Genomic DNA, 18,072 nt, shown 5'->3' with positions numbered 1-18,072 from the left:
ATTTCCATGACATGCATCTGACGAAGTGGGTCTTTGCCCACGAATGCTTATAATCCAATATATTTGTTTTTTCTATAAGGTGCCATAGGACTCCTTGTTGCTTTTGCAGATCCAGACTAACATGGCTACCCCTCTGATACCAGTTAAGAGAGTTTCAACCTGTAGGATAAGCCATCTACAAGCTGGTGCCAGTCCCCTGCTGATCCCCTAAGCTACCCTAGATCCCATGCCCTCATGAAGCACAGGGCCCCCCAAAGTGCAGGGCTCAGGACATTTGTCTTGAATCATCCTATGGACGGGATGGCTCTGCATGAAGGAATAATGTCACAGCTGTAGCCTTGAAACTGCTCCATCATTCTTTCCTGGTGTACTATTGAGCATGAAGAAAAGCACCATGGAAGTGATCACAAAGAAGGAGCAATGCCTGGATTACAGAAACACCTCTCTTCAGACTTAGACTTGATCTGCACCATGGGACTAAGTCGACCTAAGTTATGCAATTCCAGCTCCATGAATAACACAGCTGGAATAACTTAGGTTGATTTATTGTGGTACCTACACCACACGGGATCTCCTGTTGACTTACCTGACGTGTCTCATTCCAGTGGATTACAGGAATCAATGGGAAAGTGATCTGTGATTGATTTAGTGGGTCTTCACAACCCTGGTAGATTGATCGCCACAGTGCTGATCCCCAGTAAGTGTAGGCATATCCTCAGACCTGTTCTCAATTGCCCAACAGCTGTTTGCTCCTTTTCCATGGACCACAGATCTTGCAAATTCAAATCAATTATATAACTCATCTCAGAAATGGTAACCAAATTGCAAGTACAGAGAATATTCACACTAATAAGCACATGGAAGTAGAGTCAGTAGGCCCAATAGTCAAACACAAACATCTGAACTGGATATCTAAATCCCTCATACAGATCTTTAAAATCAGTATACAGACAAACAATACCAACCCTCAATCCCATTCAAACACCCCCCTCGTCAGAGGTAACTCATAGGCCTTGGAGTGTGCCCTGAAGGTCAACAAACATGAACTCTGGCAAATCACATGGAAAAGGAATTTCAAAGAACAAGGAAACCTCAGATATACAAATTAAGTTACCCACAGGATCTCAAGAGCCAGAATATGTTAAGCAGAGAGTGGTCTCCAAGATACACATGACTTACACCAGGGCTACTCAACACGTGGCCCATGGGCTGCATGCAGCCTGCAGTGCAGTTTGGGTTTATGCGGAGCTCAACGCACGGCCCATGGGTGGGAACCAAAACAAAAGAGTAGTCAATGTAATGGTCTTCAGTTGATATGCGTTTTAATAGTTAAATTCCTAGACTGTCATTGCTCACTAAAAGTGCTGTCATATGGGTGGAAATCGGGTAAATATGGCATTTTATTAATATCAGCAGAACTGACTTAAATGGGGCCCGCATGTTGTGTACTCTTGCCTTAATCTTTGTATTCATGCCCGTCAGTGTGAATGAAGCTATTTGCATATATTTGCATATATAGTTGCATGTAGATACTACCACACTTAAGGTGCAGCCATCGGCATGTGCTGTGAGTATCATTGTGGCCCCCAGAGCTTCCAAAGTTGAGTATTCCTGACTTACACCATAAAGAACTTTATTAATTAATCTGGCACCCTGAATTTGACCTAGAGATTAACTGGAGGCCATCTCTTGACCCCCAATTGCCATATGTTCCCTCAGAGAATTAACTATGAATAAAGAGATAATACTTAAAATTTTGCTCCAAATACAGTAAAGGGCAGTAATCCAATTTGTAGATAACAGAAGTCTGAATAACTGGTTACGTCCACATCGCCTCACCAAGCATAGAGAGCTTGACTGAGTTTAAACTATAGATCCACCACTTCTAAATTAAGTATCACAGGACTCAACATACAGTTTTGTTTCAAGGTCCTCCAGCTCTGACCTTAGGTCAGGCTTTTACACAAGAAAAGCTCAGCTCAAGTGTCTGCTTAAATAAATCAGTACAGGCAATGAATCTATGATTGCTTAAAAAATTGCTGATCATCATAAAGAAACAGGTAGCAGGCATATCATATACATCACATTTCTACTAGCTGCACAGACATTGCACTTCTTGCCTTGCCCTCTTTCCCCCCCAACAAATACCACGATAATTATTCTCTGAGATCATTAGCTAATGCACAGAGCTGCTGGCACGGTTCACATTTCCTTAGAGACCCAATTATGGGCTATAGGAAACAGTTTTGAAGAAAACTCTCTCTATTTTACAAGTTCATATTTATCTAACAAAACCCAATGGCTCTGTTTGCCTTTTTGGTCTGGCAGCTGAACCAGAGTAAGATGAGTCAAATTCCCTGAAATCTATTTAAATGGACCAAATTAGAAGCTTGCGATCAGCAGAGATGCTTTTCCATGCTTCATGATGAAGCTTTCATCCCTCCCCCTTTTGAAATCATTCATACTTTGAGCTTGCTCTAAATGACTTTGTGGCTATATAATTAAAACAATTGACGATTCGTCTTCAGAATTAACAGATGTAATATATTGCATCATTTGTACTATGTGATATTGCATCAAAACAAGACTATTTGTTGCCCTCCTAATGTGGCTGCTATACCAGAGGCGAAATTTAAGTTAATAGCCAAAATGCTGCTTAAAGAGCTGTACAGACACCCAATTTTTAATACAATCCAAGAGATTTCTCAAATCAATATGGAATGCTGCATGCTGGGACCTGTAGTCTCCACCAGCCAAACCTCCATATAAAAAGTGAGAGCAGAGTAAAAGTAATTATTAACTTGTTTCATAAAGAACAATACACTTCTCTCATTAAAGGCAGCTGAAAATACATGAATGTTAATGTTAGGAAATGTTTTGATGCTTTTGACCAATTACCTGTAACTTTTTACAAGTATGGATTTTATATGACTGAGCTGCTACATATGTGCTCTTCCAGCTAAAGTATCTTTCGAAAAAGCCTCTTTCAAAAGAGGCTTGCAGTTTAGATGTAGCATCAATGTCCTCCTCCCCACCCAAATTTGTCCTTTGAAGGTAGCACTTTCCCATACACTAAACACATTCATCCTATGGAACTACACAAAGGATGTTTGTGACCCATACTATTTAACATGCAGAAAGCTTAGGAAACATACACTGAAATACAGAACAAGTAAAGAGTCAAACCACTAAATCCCACTGTTTTCCAAGGCATTCTATTATCAATAACGTTTAGTCACCAAACCTTACGTCTTCTTATCAAACTGTCCTCACGTGACTCAATGACTTCATTTCCAATGTTTTCTAAACACCAGCTCTCACAAATCTAGTCTAAGGTCTCCCCAGAGAGTTTAGGTTACATCAAATGTCTTGCTAACACGCTTCTTTTTGAGCAAGAACACTGAGATGCAGTTTAACATGTACTTTTTTCACAACCTTAACAGCCATAAAAATAGTTTACCAAGTGCAATTTAAAACAATCTTTGCAGTAATCCTACAGGCATCTGAAGACAACTGAAAATGGGAAGATGGCTTAATCCTGCTATCTCATAATTTGTACTAATGCACTGAATGACAGGGATTAAAAATACATCTCTATAGCTAAGAGCTTAGTTTATCTTAGATTGCCTTCATTTGGAAACGTACTAGATTTCCCCCCTCACTTTGCATTTCATTGCATTTAGGTCTTGTTGATAATGTGTTACCACTCTGAGAAAACTCATGAAGAACTAAGCTAGCTGAATTGGTGGTGATGACAATTTTGTGGTCGTGGCATACTAGAAAAAATCATGATCAGCAGCTTGACACCTAACTGATTCAGTGATTTATCTGGATCTATGCTAATAATAAAGTGATAATCAGATCACAAAGCTAACTTGATTCTCCACTGATGTGTTCAAGCACAATAATATTTTATTATATAGACAAGCTTTTACCAGCATTTTCAGCCACTGATTTAAGAGAGCCACAGATGTGTTTTCTTTGCTGCTCATGTTGCTCACATATTAATTAGATGTTTGCACCTGGTGTCTTCTTCAAGTTCATTGGTTTATTGCTGTTGATTGGTTCTTTTCTCTGTTTTTTCTCCTACTGTGCTCTTACTCATAATTACTACTGATCTATAACAAGACAAGGTGGAAAGCAGTGCAATGCAGCTTTTGGTAAAACTTGGTTTCAGAAGTGCTAGATTAGCATGTTCAGGTCCACTAGTGCTGCAGGTAAATAATTTCTAATCCATTCCACAGGCAACCATGAAAAAATGAATAATACTTTTAAAATATAATTAATCATAATATCTTAGTCCAATGTATCAAAAGATAACAAAGTGCTTCACAATTTGAGAATCATCCATCATCTCTTTATTTTGGGGGGAAACTGATATACAGAGAAGTTAAGATAAACATTTTCAAACTACAATGCATCAAGTTAGGCACTAGTCAATCAGTGGCTGAGTTGAAAAGAGAACCTAGTTCTTCTGGAATTTATCACAAAAAGCCATAGAGTTTAGATATTACAGGTTGAACCTCTGTAATCCAGACTCCCAGGTCCAGCAACATCTGTCGTATGGCAGGACCACAGATGTTCCAGGACCAGAGAGTCCCGGTAGAAGGCTAGCGGCTGGGCTCCTCACTGCTGAGCTGTCTGACGCCCCGCAACTGGGCAGCCAGGCACAACCCAACGGAGCTGCCTGGTATGGCCAGGAGCCCAGTGTGCCACTGCAGGGCTGCCCGTTGGAGCAAGGATGTCAGAGCTCCCGGTGGAATTTACATCGACTATTCAATTAGTTGATAAGGGCACTTCCGCTTTCAAATGTAGCAAGAGCCCGCTGGGCTGTTGCTACATTTCAAAGGCAGAAATGCTGCCTGGCATTCCACCTTTGAAATGTACAAGAGCCTCAGCAGGAGCTCTTGTGCATTTTAAAGACTGAAATGCAGCATGGAGCCTGGGGCCAGCAAAGGACTCTGAGTCCCCTGCTGGTCCCAGGCTCCATGTGGTGCTTTTGCTTTCAAATGTATAAGAGCCCCAGTGGGGACTCTTGTACATTTCAAAGGTGGAACGCTACTGCTGTGCCCCTGCCCCCTCCCACAGAGCTGGATCTGGGGAGAACTAGCTTTTAAACTGGCTCTCCCTAGCACTCCCTCCTTCTCTCTCTCCCCCCCCCCCCCCCCGGCTGCTTTTTTCTGATAGAGGCAGAAAGGGTGGGAAGCAACTAGTCAACTAGTGTGTTGACTACTCGCTTACATCCTTATTTTCCACTAAAGTGCACTAAACTTACTTAGCTTAGTTAAAAACTGTCAATATGATAATTACAATTCAGGCCATTCTCACTATAAGTGCAAGATATGTTCCAAAAAACTTGGACTTACAGCAAAACAACTTAAGAGTGAGGATTTTTTTTCTTGCAGCTGACTTCCATATGCGTAAATGGTGGCGGGGGAGGGGGAGAGGAGAATTGCGTGTCTTAAGAGCAGGGAATGGGAGAACTTATAACGCATCAGTTCCTACAAGCGTCAACGACTTTAGTGCGGAATGGATGTATCCTGGGGCGACTTATAGCAGGGACACTCTGTATATAGTGAAATCTGTTTATGATGAACCTGAGATGCAGTGATGTAAAATGGAAATACAAAAGTGCATCAGAAACGTACACACTGCAATTCCAGTTATAATTACATTGAACAATAGTAAAGGACCAGATTCAGATATCAAAATCTCCTAAATTTTCCTATGGAAAAAAGCCCTTCCCTTAGAAAGTTCCATTGTTTTCAAAAGACTGAATTCAAGTTTAAACATTTTTTCTAATTATTTAATAACTTACAATCAAATTTGGTTTTTTCCAATAAAATTTCATAATTTTAAGTCTCCTACTAATTCCTTTACAACATATTTCACAGAATAACTTTAAAAAAGTTATTATCCCAATCTGCCTATATACAAAATAGTACATGAAATGTTACCTTCATACATAACTTCACACTCAGTGGGAGTGTAACTGTATCCTTGAATCAAATCTGGAAGACAGTCCTTACAAAAGGAGTGAAGACAAGGCAACAGTCTGGGGTCTCTTCTCTTCAGCTCCCATTTGCACACCAAACAATTCCTCAGAAGATCTAGGCTCTCCATTTTCCTACTCCAAAGTGTGACATCAAGGACACTAAAAGTCCGAAAATTACTCATTACAATCACTTTCTACTTAATGAAGCGCACGGGCACCCAAGTAAAAACTACACGCCAATTGCAGGAGACACGTTCTCAAAAGCAACATTTATTTAGCCCCTTTGAAGAAAGGGGAAGTTCCTTGCAGGTGAAAATTGCATACCCACATTACTGAAAATAACGTTTTCTTTGCAGATAAGCGTACTGGAAAGAGTGGTTTTAGGCAAACAAACCAAAATTCCATTATCAGTATATAGTGCTTGCTACTTTTGATAAAATCTGAGGCATACTGTACTGTAGATCTATTTATAGTAATGCAAACTGTCTAAATTCTTACATGCTATACTCCTTTTACTTGTAGTTTTCAAAGTGGGTGAAAAATGTTTCCAAGTTTTCTACAGTCTGCAGCAGAAGAAAATGGGAATAAGGCTTAACCAGTTATAACCCCATCCCCATTTGAATATGTTAAAAAGTTGCATACACAAATGCAAAGAAACTGAACATTTTTGCTTCTAACATTTAATAATGTGCACCTTACGCTTTGTACAAATGTCACTTGTGTTCCATGCTTACTGCCTCTTAAATCAAATTTGCACCTTTAGAAATAAAAGAATGTGGGGGGTGGGGTTTCTGTCTTTAGCCTGGATTTCCAAAACAAACTGCGTACTTGCTGGCTTAAAAGCCTCAGCCAAGATTCTGAAATTGGAACTGAAGTCTCAGTTATAACACGGAAATAATCCACACATGCAACAGGAAACATTGCCAGTTACAGCTCACAAAGTTTCCATTTTGTTATCCTATAGAGAGGGAAAAGAGGTAAATGTAGTTCTGCCCTCCCTGACTTATATGCAAATAAAAGCAACTTTCTGAACTGAATGCAGATAATATTTATTGAACAGACCTCGCTGGAGAGAACATAGTGTTGGTGCCGTGGCTGTGTCCAACAAAGTAAACAGGTGACATATTGTTCCCATAGATGGCAATTCCATTCTAGCCATTCACAAGACCAGAACTATACAATTGTGAAGTGATAAGTTTTGACATTTCCTGCAAGCTTTTGTTCTTTAGAGGATATCTAGAAAAAGATTTATTGCGGGCACAAGACATCTACCCACTAAAGACATATAACGTTTTCATATCTCTTAAATGAGACAGAAAGACATTGGCTATGTCTAGACTGGCATGATTTTCCGGAAATGCTTTTAATGGAAAAGTTTTCCGTTAAAAGCATTTTCGGAAAAGCACATCTAGATTGGCAGGATGCTTTTCCGCAAAAGCACTTTTTTCGGAAAGGCGTCCGTGGCCAATCTAGACGCGCTTTTCCGCAAAAAAGCCCCGATCGCCATTTTCGCGATCGGGGTTTTTTTGCGGAAAACAGTACTGTGCTGCCTACACTGGCCCTTTTGCGCAAAAGTCTTTCGGAAAAAGACTTTTGCCCGAACAGGAGCAGCATAGTATTTCCGGAAAAGCACTGACGATCTTACATGAGATCGTCAGTGCTTTTCCAGAAATTCAAGCGGCCAGTGTAGACAGCTGGCAAGTTTTTCCGGAAAAGCGGCTGATTTTCCAGAAAAACTTGCCAGTCTAGACACAGCCCCGATGTCTTCTCAGGCTATGTCTAGACTGCAGGCTTCTTTCGGAAGAAGCTTTTCCGGAAGAGATCTTCCAAAAAAAACTTCTTCCAAAAGAGAGCATCCAAACTGTCAAAGTGCATCAAAAAAGTGATCCTCTTTTTCGACAGATAGTGTCCACACTGAATGGATGCTATCTCGCGTGTAAGCTGTAATTACTATGGGGGGAATGGCCACCAGGACACCTGGGCGTCTTCCTTTTTCCTCTTCTTGAGAAAGAACTCCCTCTTCCGAAAGAGTTCTTTCAGAAAAAGGCTTATTCCTTGTAGAAAGGGGTTTACCAAGGCCAGAGAAACCCCTCTGTTCTTTCGATTTTCTTTCGAAAGAATGCTATTGCAGTGTGGACATAATTGAATTTTTTTCAGAAAAAAGGCCTTTTTTCCGAAAAAACTCTGTAGTGTAGACAATACTCTCATTTAAATTATACAGTGTTATTAGCTTGCCCTTTACAAGATTAATGCCCCCTTATCAAAAGATTTCTATTACGTTGAAGGGTTCAGAAAACAACAAATTTTCCCCTTTTACAATATATTACATAATATTACCAGCATGTGTATAAAATTGGGCAACTGGAACAATTCTTAAATATGTGGTTATAGAGAAGATTATCAGGTCCCGAGTAATGCTGAGCAATCTCTCCAGACTTAACTGAGGATCTGAGCCAGACAAAGAAGTGTATGAATAAAACAACATCCAGGCAAACTGGGGGGGGCCATGCCCCCTGCACTCTATGCTCTTCAACCCCCCCTTTCTAGGGGGGTAGGAAATTCTGGCTCTCCCCCTGGCCATCAGGGAGGGCCAGTTTGTGCCCATTCCTGCCCTTTCTCTCCCCTGCAGCTGCACACCAACCCTAGCCCTTTCTCTCCTCCCCTCGTGCCAAGGCCTAAACCTAAGCCCTCTCCACCCACTGCCCAGCTGAGGCTGCGCCGGCCCTGACTTTGCCCCTGGTGGCCAGACCAAGACCACAGCATGCCAGCCCCGGCTCTGCCTCCAGCCGCTGGGGAAGGCTGGGTTGAGACCGTGGTGCACCAGCTCAGGATGTTAAATTGCTATTATCTGGCTAATTATGAAGTCAATACAATCTGTACTGTCTACATGATTAGTTGATAAGGGGGTTCTTCACAAAGTCACAGCAGGAGCCGGCTGGAGCAGTCCCGGCTCACGACAGCTCTGGACCACTGCAGCTCTGCTGGGCTCTTACTACATTTAAAATGCAGAAGCACAGCATCCTGGACTGGCTCATTCCAGGACTGCTCGGTGCCGGCTTGCGCTGGGTCCAGTAGCCCCTGTTTGCGGCAGTCCAGGTCGACCACAGGCAGCTTTGGCAGCAGCCCATGTCCGTGGCCAGCTCTGGCTGCTGCAAACAGGGAATGCTGCTGGAGCAGCCTTTGTTAGCGATGGCCAGCTGGGGCTGCTGTGAACAGGAGCTGCTTGGCAATAGCAGCCCCTGTCTGTGGGGGGGGGGGGCACAGTTCCACGCTGAGACCCCCAAGGACAGGAGCTGCTGCCAGAACAGGCTTCCCTACCCTCTCACCCCGCTGCCTCTGTCAGTTGCAGTGGGGAGGGAGGGAAGGTGGCACTGTGGGGATGGTGCTGGAGGGTATCAACTTTTAAGCCAGCTCCCCCTAGCACCAGCTCCTGTTTCCCCCTTGCCACCTCTCATACAGAGGCAGCCGGGGGCGGAGGGGAAGGGAGCAGTCGAGAAATAGTTGACTACTCGCTTACATCCTTAGCACCAGCCCCAGCTCTGCCCCCAGCAGCCAGGGAAGGCCAAGGCCACATCATGCCAGGGCCGGCTCTTCATGTGGCTGCCAAAGAGGGCCGGCTGGCAGTGAGTAGGTGGGGCTTGGCACCAGGGACAGGGTCTGGGATGGAAGGGGAAGGGCTGGGTTTTACCCACCCATGCCTTCCCCCCCCCCCCCCCCCAGCCTGTGGATGCTGTAAAGTGATGATGTCACTCTGTCGTCCCACAGGAAACATTTTTTTATTTATAGAAAGAGACTATAAACAGTATGCACACATTTAAAACAAAACAAATGGATCTTCAAAAACAATTTTTTTTGAAGTACGCTCTTTTTATACCATGGAATAAACAAAACATAAATTACTCAAAAATTACAATCTGTTAATTTAAAAAAAAGAGTTTAAAAGTAAAAAATGTTAATATAATTACTATTTAAATTTTAAAACATATTAGTCTAAATTCTAAATTCCATTGTCTACGTCAATACCGGACAGCTGGCAACCATAAAGGTGGATCAAGAGCAAATGAAAATATGCAGCCATCTGGATACTTGATTACACTATCATATCAGACAAATAGCAATAATCTATCATTTGCTCCACAAGTGATTGAAGGCCTCGAGATTAGAGGCCATTTATGGTCATTTAAAAATGAGTGCCATTTAATTGTACCAATAGTAGAATCGGAAAACATTAGAATAATAATGATTATTTATATATTAACTCACCTTATTTGGTGCATCTTCATGATCCATCCTTAGGGTTGCCAGGTGTCCGGTATTGACATGGACAGTCTGGTATTTTCACCTCCTGTCCGGTAAAAAAAAATTCAGAAAATACTGGGCACCTAAACTGTCCAGTATTTTCTGATTTTTTCCTGGCTAGGAGGTGAAAATCCCAGGTGCTTACTAGGTTCTGCAGGGGAGCTATGCAGCCTGCAGCAGGCAGACAAGATAGCGGACGGACACTGGCAGCCTGTTAGGGCCAAAAGACCTCAAGAGCATTCCTTAAAGGGGCCACGCAGGTTTTTTAAAAAAAATTTGTGCTTAACACTTGGCGTCCTTTTTTTTTTTTTTTTTTTTTTTGCTCATTAACTTCTGTTTTCCCCTTTTTTTGTTCTCAAGAGATCTTTTCCCCGGAGGGGTTTTTTTGGGGAGAGGGTGGGTGTTTGGTATTATTGGTTATACCATCTGGAAACCCTATCCACCTTCCAGAATCAGACGTTCATAGTGGTTTTCTTCACTCTCCAACAGTACATACTTTACTTTAGAAAGGAAAACAAGTCATCTGGGAAACTATAGGCCCTTCAGTTTGACCTAAATACAGTATGCAAAGACTTAGAATAAATGTTGAAAGAGAGAGTAGCTAAGGACATTAAAGGTAAACAATAATTGGTATAAAATACAACATGGTACTACAAAACATCATGCCAGACCAACTTGGTCTTCCTTGAGAAAATAACTAATTTTCTAGACAAATGAAATGCAGTAGATATAAAATACCTGGGTTTCAGTAAGACATTTTGTACAATTCCACGTGGAAAATTATTAGTTAAATTGGAGAAGATGGGAATTATTTGAGAATCAAGAGGTTGGTTAAGAACTGGTGATAGGGGAAACTACAACGGGCTCTGCAGTAGTAAATAAAAACAGCTTCCCCTGCAGACCAGCTCCTACCTGCTGTCCAGCATCCCATAGAGCAGCTTCTGCCCGCAGTAAGCCAGGGGCTGGAGGCCACCAGTGGAGATATTATATAGAATGTAATTGAATTGTCGTGTAACCTCATTAAATTTCAGCAGTTACATGTCTACTCAACAGTTTCCGTGGGTGGAACTGGCAGCCAGCGTGTTCCCAGATCCACTCATGGGGAGTGCTGCTGCCACCCCACACTGAAGCCTATCATAGGCAGCAGCAAAACTGGTTCCCAATGCAGGCAGGCTCCTGCCTGCTGCCCTGCACTGCTACCTCTGCACTGCTGCCTCTGTTAGAGGCAGCAGCATGGGATGGGGGAGGCAGGAGGAGCTGCTGGTCAGGGGAGCATAGTGGGCAGGGAGCCTGCCCCAGGATCCTGCTGGGTTGCTGGCTGAGAGCCACCTAGGGTAAGAATTTTCCGGCCAGGGCTTGCACTTAGCACCCACCAGCCAGCTCACCCACTTCTCACATGCCAGCTTCTTGCCCCAGGTCACTAGCTAAACTCTGTGTGCCTCCTTCCACACCACTGCCGCTGGTCACAACTCCCTCCCAGACCCCGTACCACTTCCTACATCCTTCCTCAAGGTCAGAATCCTCTCCTGCACCCAAACTGCCTTCCAGACCCTGCACCCTATCTTTCTACACCCAACTTCCATCCCAGACCCTCTCCATAGAAAAGTGCCATCCTTGACCACTTGCCAAAATCTTGGCATGGCCCCACATAAAAAATTATTGCCTACCCCTGCCATATAAGATAAGACTACACCCCAGCTGGGAGGAAACTTCACAGCCTAGATAAACGTAATAGCCCTAGCACGCCTTGAGCTACAAAATAGCAGTCTGATGTCATCACTCCAATGAAAACTCAGGCTAGCTACCAGTTCTTAGATCCAGGGGGTCTGGCAGGCTTGAGAGCCTAATTTTCCAGTTGAAACACAACATCCACACTGATATTTTTAGTGCACTAGCTTAAACCCTACCTCACTCCCAGCTGCAGCGTACACATACTGAAAGGGTCTCATTTTGGGAGTAAATTTGTCTTTGAAAGAAAGGACTACTTTGCACATGAACAACAAGTTCCATTTGAATACTTTAAAACACTGTTACAACATTAAGGCCAGATTTTCACTTGCTGCGCCAAAGATCTATCTTCTAGCATTCAATATAGTGGGTCTAGTTAAGACCAGCTAAATGGAATGCTGAAGGTGGCTGTTGTCAGGGCCAGTACCCTTCGCAGTTGTGAGGAACAAAGGAAATTGACGTTTAGTCCCATTGGCATCCCTCTGTGAAAATGGCGCCAAGCTCGGCTTAAGCTAAGCTGGCTCTAACAACGTATTTCACATAGCTGGTGTTGCATACCTTAACCGGACCTTCCAGGTCTAGTGTAGACCTGACCCTAGGATGCACAATTTACAACACCCAGGTGAGGTATAAGCATTTCCATTGTATTGATGGGAAAGCTGAGTTAAGTAGCTTGGAGTAAATCTAGAATGACCAAGTCCTGGGTTCTAAGCATCTTTATCCCACCTGCCCCAGGGCAGCCTGGCTGTTCCCTAGACCTGTCCTGTCCTGACCCCAGGGGAGGTGGGACTTGAAACCATGACCCTGTCCTCCACACAGGCTGAGTGCCCTCCAGCTACGTGCCCTAGCCCATGTGGGAACTTGCCCCACCACTTTACTGAGGGGAGGCCCTTTATCCCGCACAAACCCACGGTATCCTCCACACAGGCTCTCCTGGGGCAACAGGAACAGTATTGCTACCTACATGTTCCAGAGTAAGGCCCACAAAATCATTTGCCTTAAAAAAAAAAACCCATGATTTTTTAAAAGGTTCCGTGAGCCTCATTTGCCTTCTTGCCTTTAGGGTTCAGTACTCGAGCTTTTCTCACCAAGAGGGCCACAAAGATACTTGGACACATGGCATCCAAACTAAGGATGTTAAGGACTAGTTGACTATCCGATAAGCAAACAGTTGACTAGTTGATTCCCCACCCCTTGCTGCCTCTGTCAGATAGAGGAAGCAAAGGGAGGGAGAAGACGGGTACTTCAAAGCAGCAGCACCACACAGCTGAGGCCGGGATCCACTGTGCAGCACTGCCCCTTTGAACACCACCCTAGTGTTTAAAAGCAGCAGCGCCAGCTGGGCCCCACGCAGCATTTCAAATCAGCCGTGTAACATGGAGCTTGTGGTCAGCGGGGACTCTGAGTTCCCCGTTGACCCTGGGCTCCATGGGGCCCTTTCACTTTGAAATGCACAAGAGCCTCCCCTGGGGACTTGTACATTTCAAAGCTGGCACATTGCACGAGGGCCCCAGCCAGCAGGACTTCCCACTGGCCTTGGGCCGTAGCGGAGTTCCGCACTCCCTCCGAGGCTCTTGTACATATCAAAGGCACAGCGCGAAGTGCTCATCCACTAGTCAAGTAGCAAGCCCTAACCCGTTACATAACAGCCTCAAGCCGAGTGTCTCCCCAGCTCCCCGCCGGGGCTCCAGAGAGAACATGCAGCCAGGGGCTCAGGGCCGGAAAGGGCAGCAAGGGGGCTGGGCAGGAGCAGGCCAGGCTCGGGGCCCCCTGGGAGACAGGGCGCGCGCTGCAGAACTGCGCCAGTGTGTCTGCAGCGGGGAGGCGGGGCTCGATCCCGCCTAGGCAGACAAACCGCGGAAACAAATGCTAAGTTACGTCACCCGCCACTCCATCCCCTACCGGAAGTAGGCTGCTTGAGATCTCGCGAGAGTATCCTCTCCCGTGCCTTCATTTCTGCTTCCTCTCCCCTCCCCCCCCCCGCCCGTCGGACTGGGAGGAGAACGTCTCGCGAGACATCGGCCCCTGTTCTTTCTTTTCCCTGACGCTGCCAGCATGGTAAGTTGCTGGCTGGGGCCGCGTGGCCGGGCAGGGCTTAAGGGCGCCGCCGCGGAAGAGGAGTCTGGGGCGCGCGGCTCCGTGGGGTGCGAGGAGGGGGGGGCTCCGCGCGGAGGGCCCGGCACGCCCCGCGACCGCTCCCCCCGGGGCGCTCCCCCCGCCGGGCCGGAGTGAAGGGGACCGGGCGGGGTGGCCTGGGGGGCTCGGACCGGGCTCCTCCGCGTCGCCCGCCGGGCCGTTCGTGGCTCGCTCGGGCTGCCCGGCCGCTCGGTAACGCGCTCTGCCCCCCGCAGCCCTCCCGCCTGAGGAAGACCAGGAAGCTGAGGGGTCACGTCAGCCACGGCCACGGCCGCATCGGTGAGTGCGCGCGCGGCGGGTGCGCGCCCCTCCTGGGCCCGCTGCGGTGCGAGGCGGACCCCGGGGTGCGCGGCGGGTTTGCCAGGCGGCAGTAATGGCGCCCGGCGCTGTCCCAGTGATGCCGTAGCCAGCACCCTCACGGGCGGAGGCAGCTTGGCGGGGGAGGGGGGCGAAATTCCCATCCCGGCAACAGGGCGGCGAAGCCTCGCCTGCGCAGTGAGCGCTGCACGTGCTTGGAGAGGGTGGGCTTGTGACTGGGAGAAGCGGGCTGGAGTGTGTGTATCCCTGCAATAGACCGTGACTGGGGGAGCTCTAGCACGCCTGGCAGCACGATTTCTTGTATTTCCTTCTAGGCAAACACAGGAAGCATCCTGGTGGCCGTGGCAATGCTGGAGGCCTGCACCACCACCGGATTAATTTTGACAAATAGTAAGGCACCTAAAAGCCAAGGCTCCTTCTCTCTCTCCTAGGACTGTTGAAATGTCACATGGCTGACAACCATTCACTAAAAGGACAGACTTTGTAACAAGAATGCCTTTTGTTTTCCTCCTCTTGTAGATGTACTACTTTCCGCAAATTAGTGTGATTAACCATTTTGAGTTCAAAATGGAATAAATATTTCAGAACTATTGGGTTTTTGTAGAACTGAAGTTTGGGACACTAGTAGTCTGTTCAGGCCCGAGTCATGGCTGCATTAAGACATAGTAAGCAAACTAATCAAAAACCCTTATCTGATTGATTTTTCCTGAAACAAGAGATGGCCGAGACTAGAGTCACATCTAGACATTGCTTGTAGTCATGATGTGCTAGAGTACTCGGAGAATACCTACTAACCTTTATTCACTGCCTGTCCTTATTAGTAGTTCAGTCAGTCACCAGGTTAGTAACAAAACCTAGAGGTCAATTCCAAAGTTTTGGGTGGACAGATTGCAAACTAATAGAGAATGCACAAGTTGTGAATTCTGCTTATGAAAATGACTTGTTTTTAGATTCAGAAACTGTAATTACTGGTAAGATCAGTTGATTACATCAGCAAGTAACACTTCAATGCAGTATATATCTGCTTTTTTTCCTTTGCTTGTTTGGCAAATTAGCAAGGAGTATCAGGGAGGATTTAGCTGGTATTAATGTGTACATGGGAGATGCTTATACATGAGTCCAGATTTCAAAAATCTAAATGCTAAAACTTGAGCTGCATGAGGAAAAAATAGTTTGAGGCATTCAATGTTCTTGAAAAGCTAATGATTCCAATTTAAACCAAATAGAATGTCTTGTGTTGATTTTTTTTTTCCACCCACCCCCAGCCATCCTGGTTATTTTGGGAAAGTTGGTATGAGACACTATCACTTGAAGAAGAACCAGAACTTTTGTCCTACTGTCAACTTGGATAAACTCTGGACACTTGTTAGTGAGCAGACAAGACTCAACTATGCAAAAAATCAGGCCGGATTAGCACCTGTTATTGATGTTGTACGCTCGGTAAGTATACTTGGCTTAGCACACATTCACATTGGGATTGGTTGCATTTCTTTTTTGTCTATGGTCTTGTTGACTGATCTGCTGTATTAAACTAGTTCTGCTTAAATATGTGCTGCTGTATTTTTGGCTAAATTTTTTAAACAGATGTAAAATTGTTTTCCCCTACTATTCAGTTCAGAAAAATAAACTAGCTTCTGTGATGTATATAATCAGTAGACTTCACATTAAAGTCAGTCTTACTGCACTCTGTCTCCTTTTTGTGCATCTGATTTCCCCCTGTGTACTTGCATGCAGCTGCTCAGATGAGCTATTTCAATTTTGGGAGGCCATTGGAGGATGTCAGGGTATCTTATGTTGCCTATTAGGATGTTTTTTTACAACTCCTGAGCAACGTAAGTTTTGCCAGCATCAGTGGTTGTGTAGACATGGCCTTGGAGCTTTTAGTGCATCTAATTTTTCAGGGTAATGTGGGTTAGCCTGTCCACATCGAGACTAGAGTCACATCCTGGCATTTTGCATTGTCTTGGTGTGCTATAGTCCTCGGAGAATGAGTACTGGTCTGTATTCACTGCTTGTGGTGTCTCGTGCCTTAGTCAGTCACTTGATCAGTAACAGTTTTAAATAAAAAGTGATACTTTTAGCCCGCTTGGTTAGAGTAGGTCAAAACAAAAGTAATCCGAGGAACAATGCAATGGCTCCTGTTAGATCTAGAAGAACCAGTAAGTGGTTCCAAGATGTTAACTTGTCAAGCAATTGCTTTATTACTTAGGGTGCATCTACACAGCACCATAAACTCAAAATAAGATACATAATTTGTACTATGCAAATTGCATATCTTCAATCTATTTTGAAATTTGGCATGTCTACACAGCACCAAATTTCGAAATAACATGATATTTCAAGCCATCCTTTAACCTTTGTGCAGTGAGGTTTACTGGGATCATGAAATAGCGTGCCCGTTATTTCAAATATTTTTTGAAATAACAGGTGGCTTCTGTTGATGCAGGGTAGCTATTTTGGGATACCTCCAGATGCAGTACAGACATACCCTTACTTGTTTTCCAACATCACAAGGAGGCTATAACCTAAGTGATACCTATTCAGTGGGGAAACTGGATAAATTTAAAGCTTAAATTCTTTAAGGTCTCCAGTAGCTAAGAGCTAAACTGGGCTTTATTGTGTATCATGAAATGTTAAACTCATGTAGATGATTATGGTTCTTCATTAATCTTATTTATGCCAATTTCTCTGGTGTTTTAGGGTTATTACAAAGTCCTGGGCAAGGGGAAGCTGCCCAAGCAGCCTGTAATTGTAAAAGCTAAATTCTTCAGCAGGAGAGCAGAAGAGAAGATCAAAGAAGTTGGTGGAGCCTGTGTGCTTGTGGCCTAAATGATTTTTTTTAATCATGTTTGAATAAAGACTATAAAATGTCTCAGTTATGTTTAATGTTACTTTTATAGCCTAATCATTTGGGGAGGGGAGAAACTATAGATGTTGGTTTATGAGAATATTACTTGAGACCACAGTCCCATTGCTTATTGTGAGGAATACTCAGTACCTACTAATTTGTGTACTGGTGGCTCTTCAGATGCTTACTGATAGTCTCTTCTTATTCATCTTGTAAAATAAGCTTCAAGTCAAAGTGTAGTGTAAAACAACTACCATGCATAGGCTTGTCACAGTAGTAAATTTACAGCCTCCTCTTAGTTGTAACCTCTTCAGTACTTTTGAAAACTCCCTCAACTTGAGAAGGCATGGAAGATGGGAGACTGGAAAGGTGCAAGTACAGATGAGGTGACAAGTAAGTCAGCATTCACTAGTTTAAAAAAATATATACATCCTGTCAAACCAATCCATTGCTTTGATGGAATAACAAGCCTTGTTGAGAAGGTAGATGTGGTATACCTAGACTCTTAGTACAGCATTTGATGGTCTTGTATGACTGTGTAAACCAGGGAAATGCAATCTAGCTGAGGCTTGTAGAAGGTAGGTGTGAAATTGGATAACCATGCCCCAGTGGAAAAACTTACAACAATGGTCCTGAAGCACCTTAGAGACTAACTAAAAATATATATAGTGGGTTGTGCCCCTGAAAACTCTTGATACTATCTATAATTTTTTGGCTAGTCTCTATGGCAGTGGTCCCCAATGCGGTG

General features: G+C 44.4%; 2 protein-coding genes and 2 non-coding genes across 5 annotated transcripts in view; 3 read left to right on the top strand and 1 right to left on the bottom strand.

Annotated features, from left to right (window-relative positions):
* Positions 1 to 7,307, bottom strand: part of TRIM66 (tripartite motif containing 66) — an 82,394-nt gene extending 75,087 nt beyond the window's left edge. Inside the window, exon 1 of one of the 2 annotated variants that reach the window (XM_025189972.2) lies at positions 5,958 to 7,307. In XM_025189972.2, coding sequence (XP_025045757.2) covers positions 5,958 to 6,177 — 220 coding nt within the window. In that variant the 5' untranslated portion in view covers positions 6,178 to 7,307. The remainder of the gene's footprint in view (positions 1 to 5,957) is intronic. The other variant, XM_075927994.1, reaches the window with a different exon arrangement.
* A 6,683-nt stretch (positions 7,308 to 13,990) lies between these two features.
* On the top strand, positions 13,991 to 17,348 carry RPL27A (ribosomal protein L27a). The gene is made up of 5 exons (XM_075927993.1): positions 13,991 to 14,080; positions 14,374 to 14,437; positions 14,791 to 14,866; positions 15,742 to 15,916; positions 17,177 to 17,348. Exons 1-5 carry the CDS (start codon positions 14,078 to 14,080, stop codon positions 17,303 to 17,305), a joined length of 447 nt encoding a protein of 148 aa, XP_075784108.1. The 5' UTR covers positions 13,991 to 14,077; the 3' UTR covers positions 17,306 to 17,348.
* LOC112547538 (small nucleolar RNA SNORA3/SNORA45 family) lies at positions 15,198 to 15,329 on the top strand. The gene has a single exon (XR_003091304.1). It is a non-coding gene; the product is annotated as a small nucleolar RNA SNORA3/SNORA45 family (small nucleolar RNA).
* Positions 16,402 to 16,533, top strand: LOC112547540 (small nucleolar RNA SNORA3/SNORA45 family). The gene has a single exon (XR_003091306.1). It is a non-coding gene; the product is annotated as a small nucleolar RNA SNORA3/SNORA45 family (small nucleolar RNA).
* Positions 17,349 to 18,072: the final 724 nt, after the last annotated feature.

The sequence above is a fragment of the Pelodiscus sinensis genome, chromosome 4 (assembly GCF_049634645.1).
Source record: "Pelodiscus sinensis isolate JC-2024 chromosome 4, ASM4963464v1, whole genome shotgun sequence".
Classification (NCBI taxonomy): domain Eukaryota; kingdom Metazoa; phylum Chordata; order Testudines; family Trionychidae; genus Pelodiscus; species Pelodiscus sinensis.
This window is presented reverse-complemented; position numbering and strand designations above follow the sequence as displayed.

Excerpts from the sequence above, each read along its gene's own strand:
- RPL27A (XM_075927993.1), top strand. Across the intron at positions 14,438-14,790 it reads CCACGGCCACGGCCGCATCG|GCAAACACAGGAAGCATCCT; the intron begins GTGAGTGCGCGC and ends ATTTCCTTCTAG. Across the intron at positions 15,917-17,176 it reads TTATTGATGTTGTACGCTCG|GGTTATTACAAAGTCCTGGG; the intron begins GTAAGTATACTT and ends CTGGTGTTTTAG.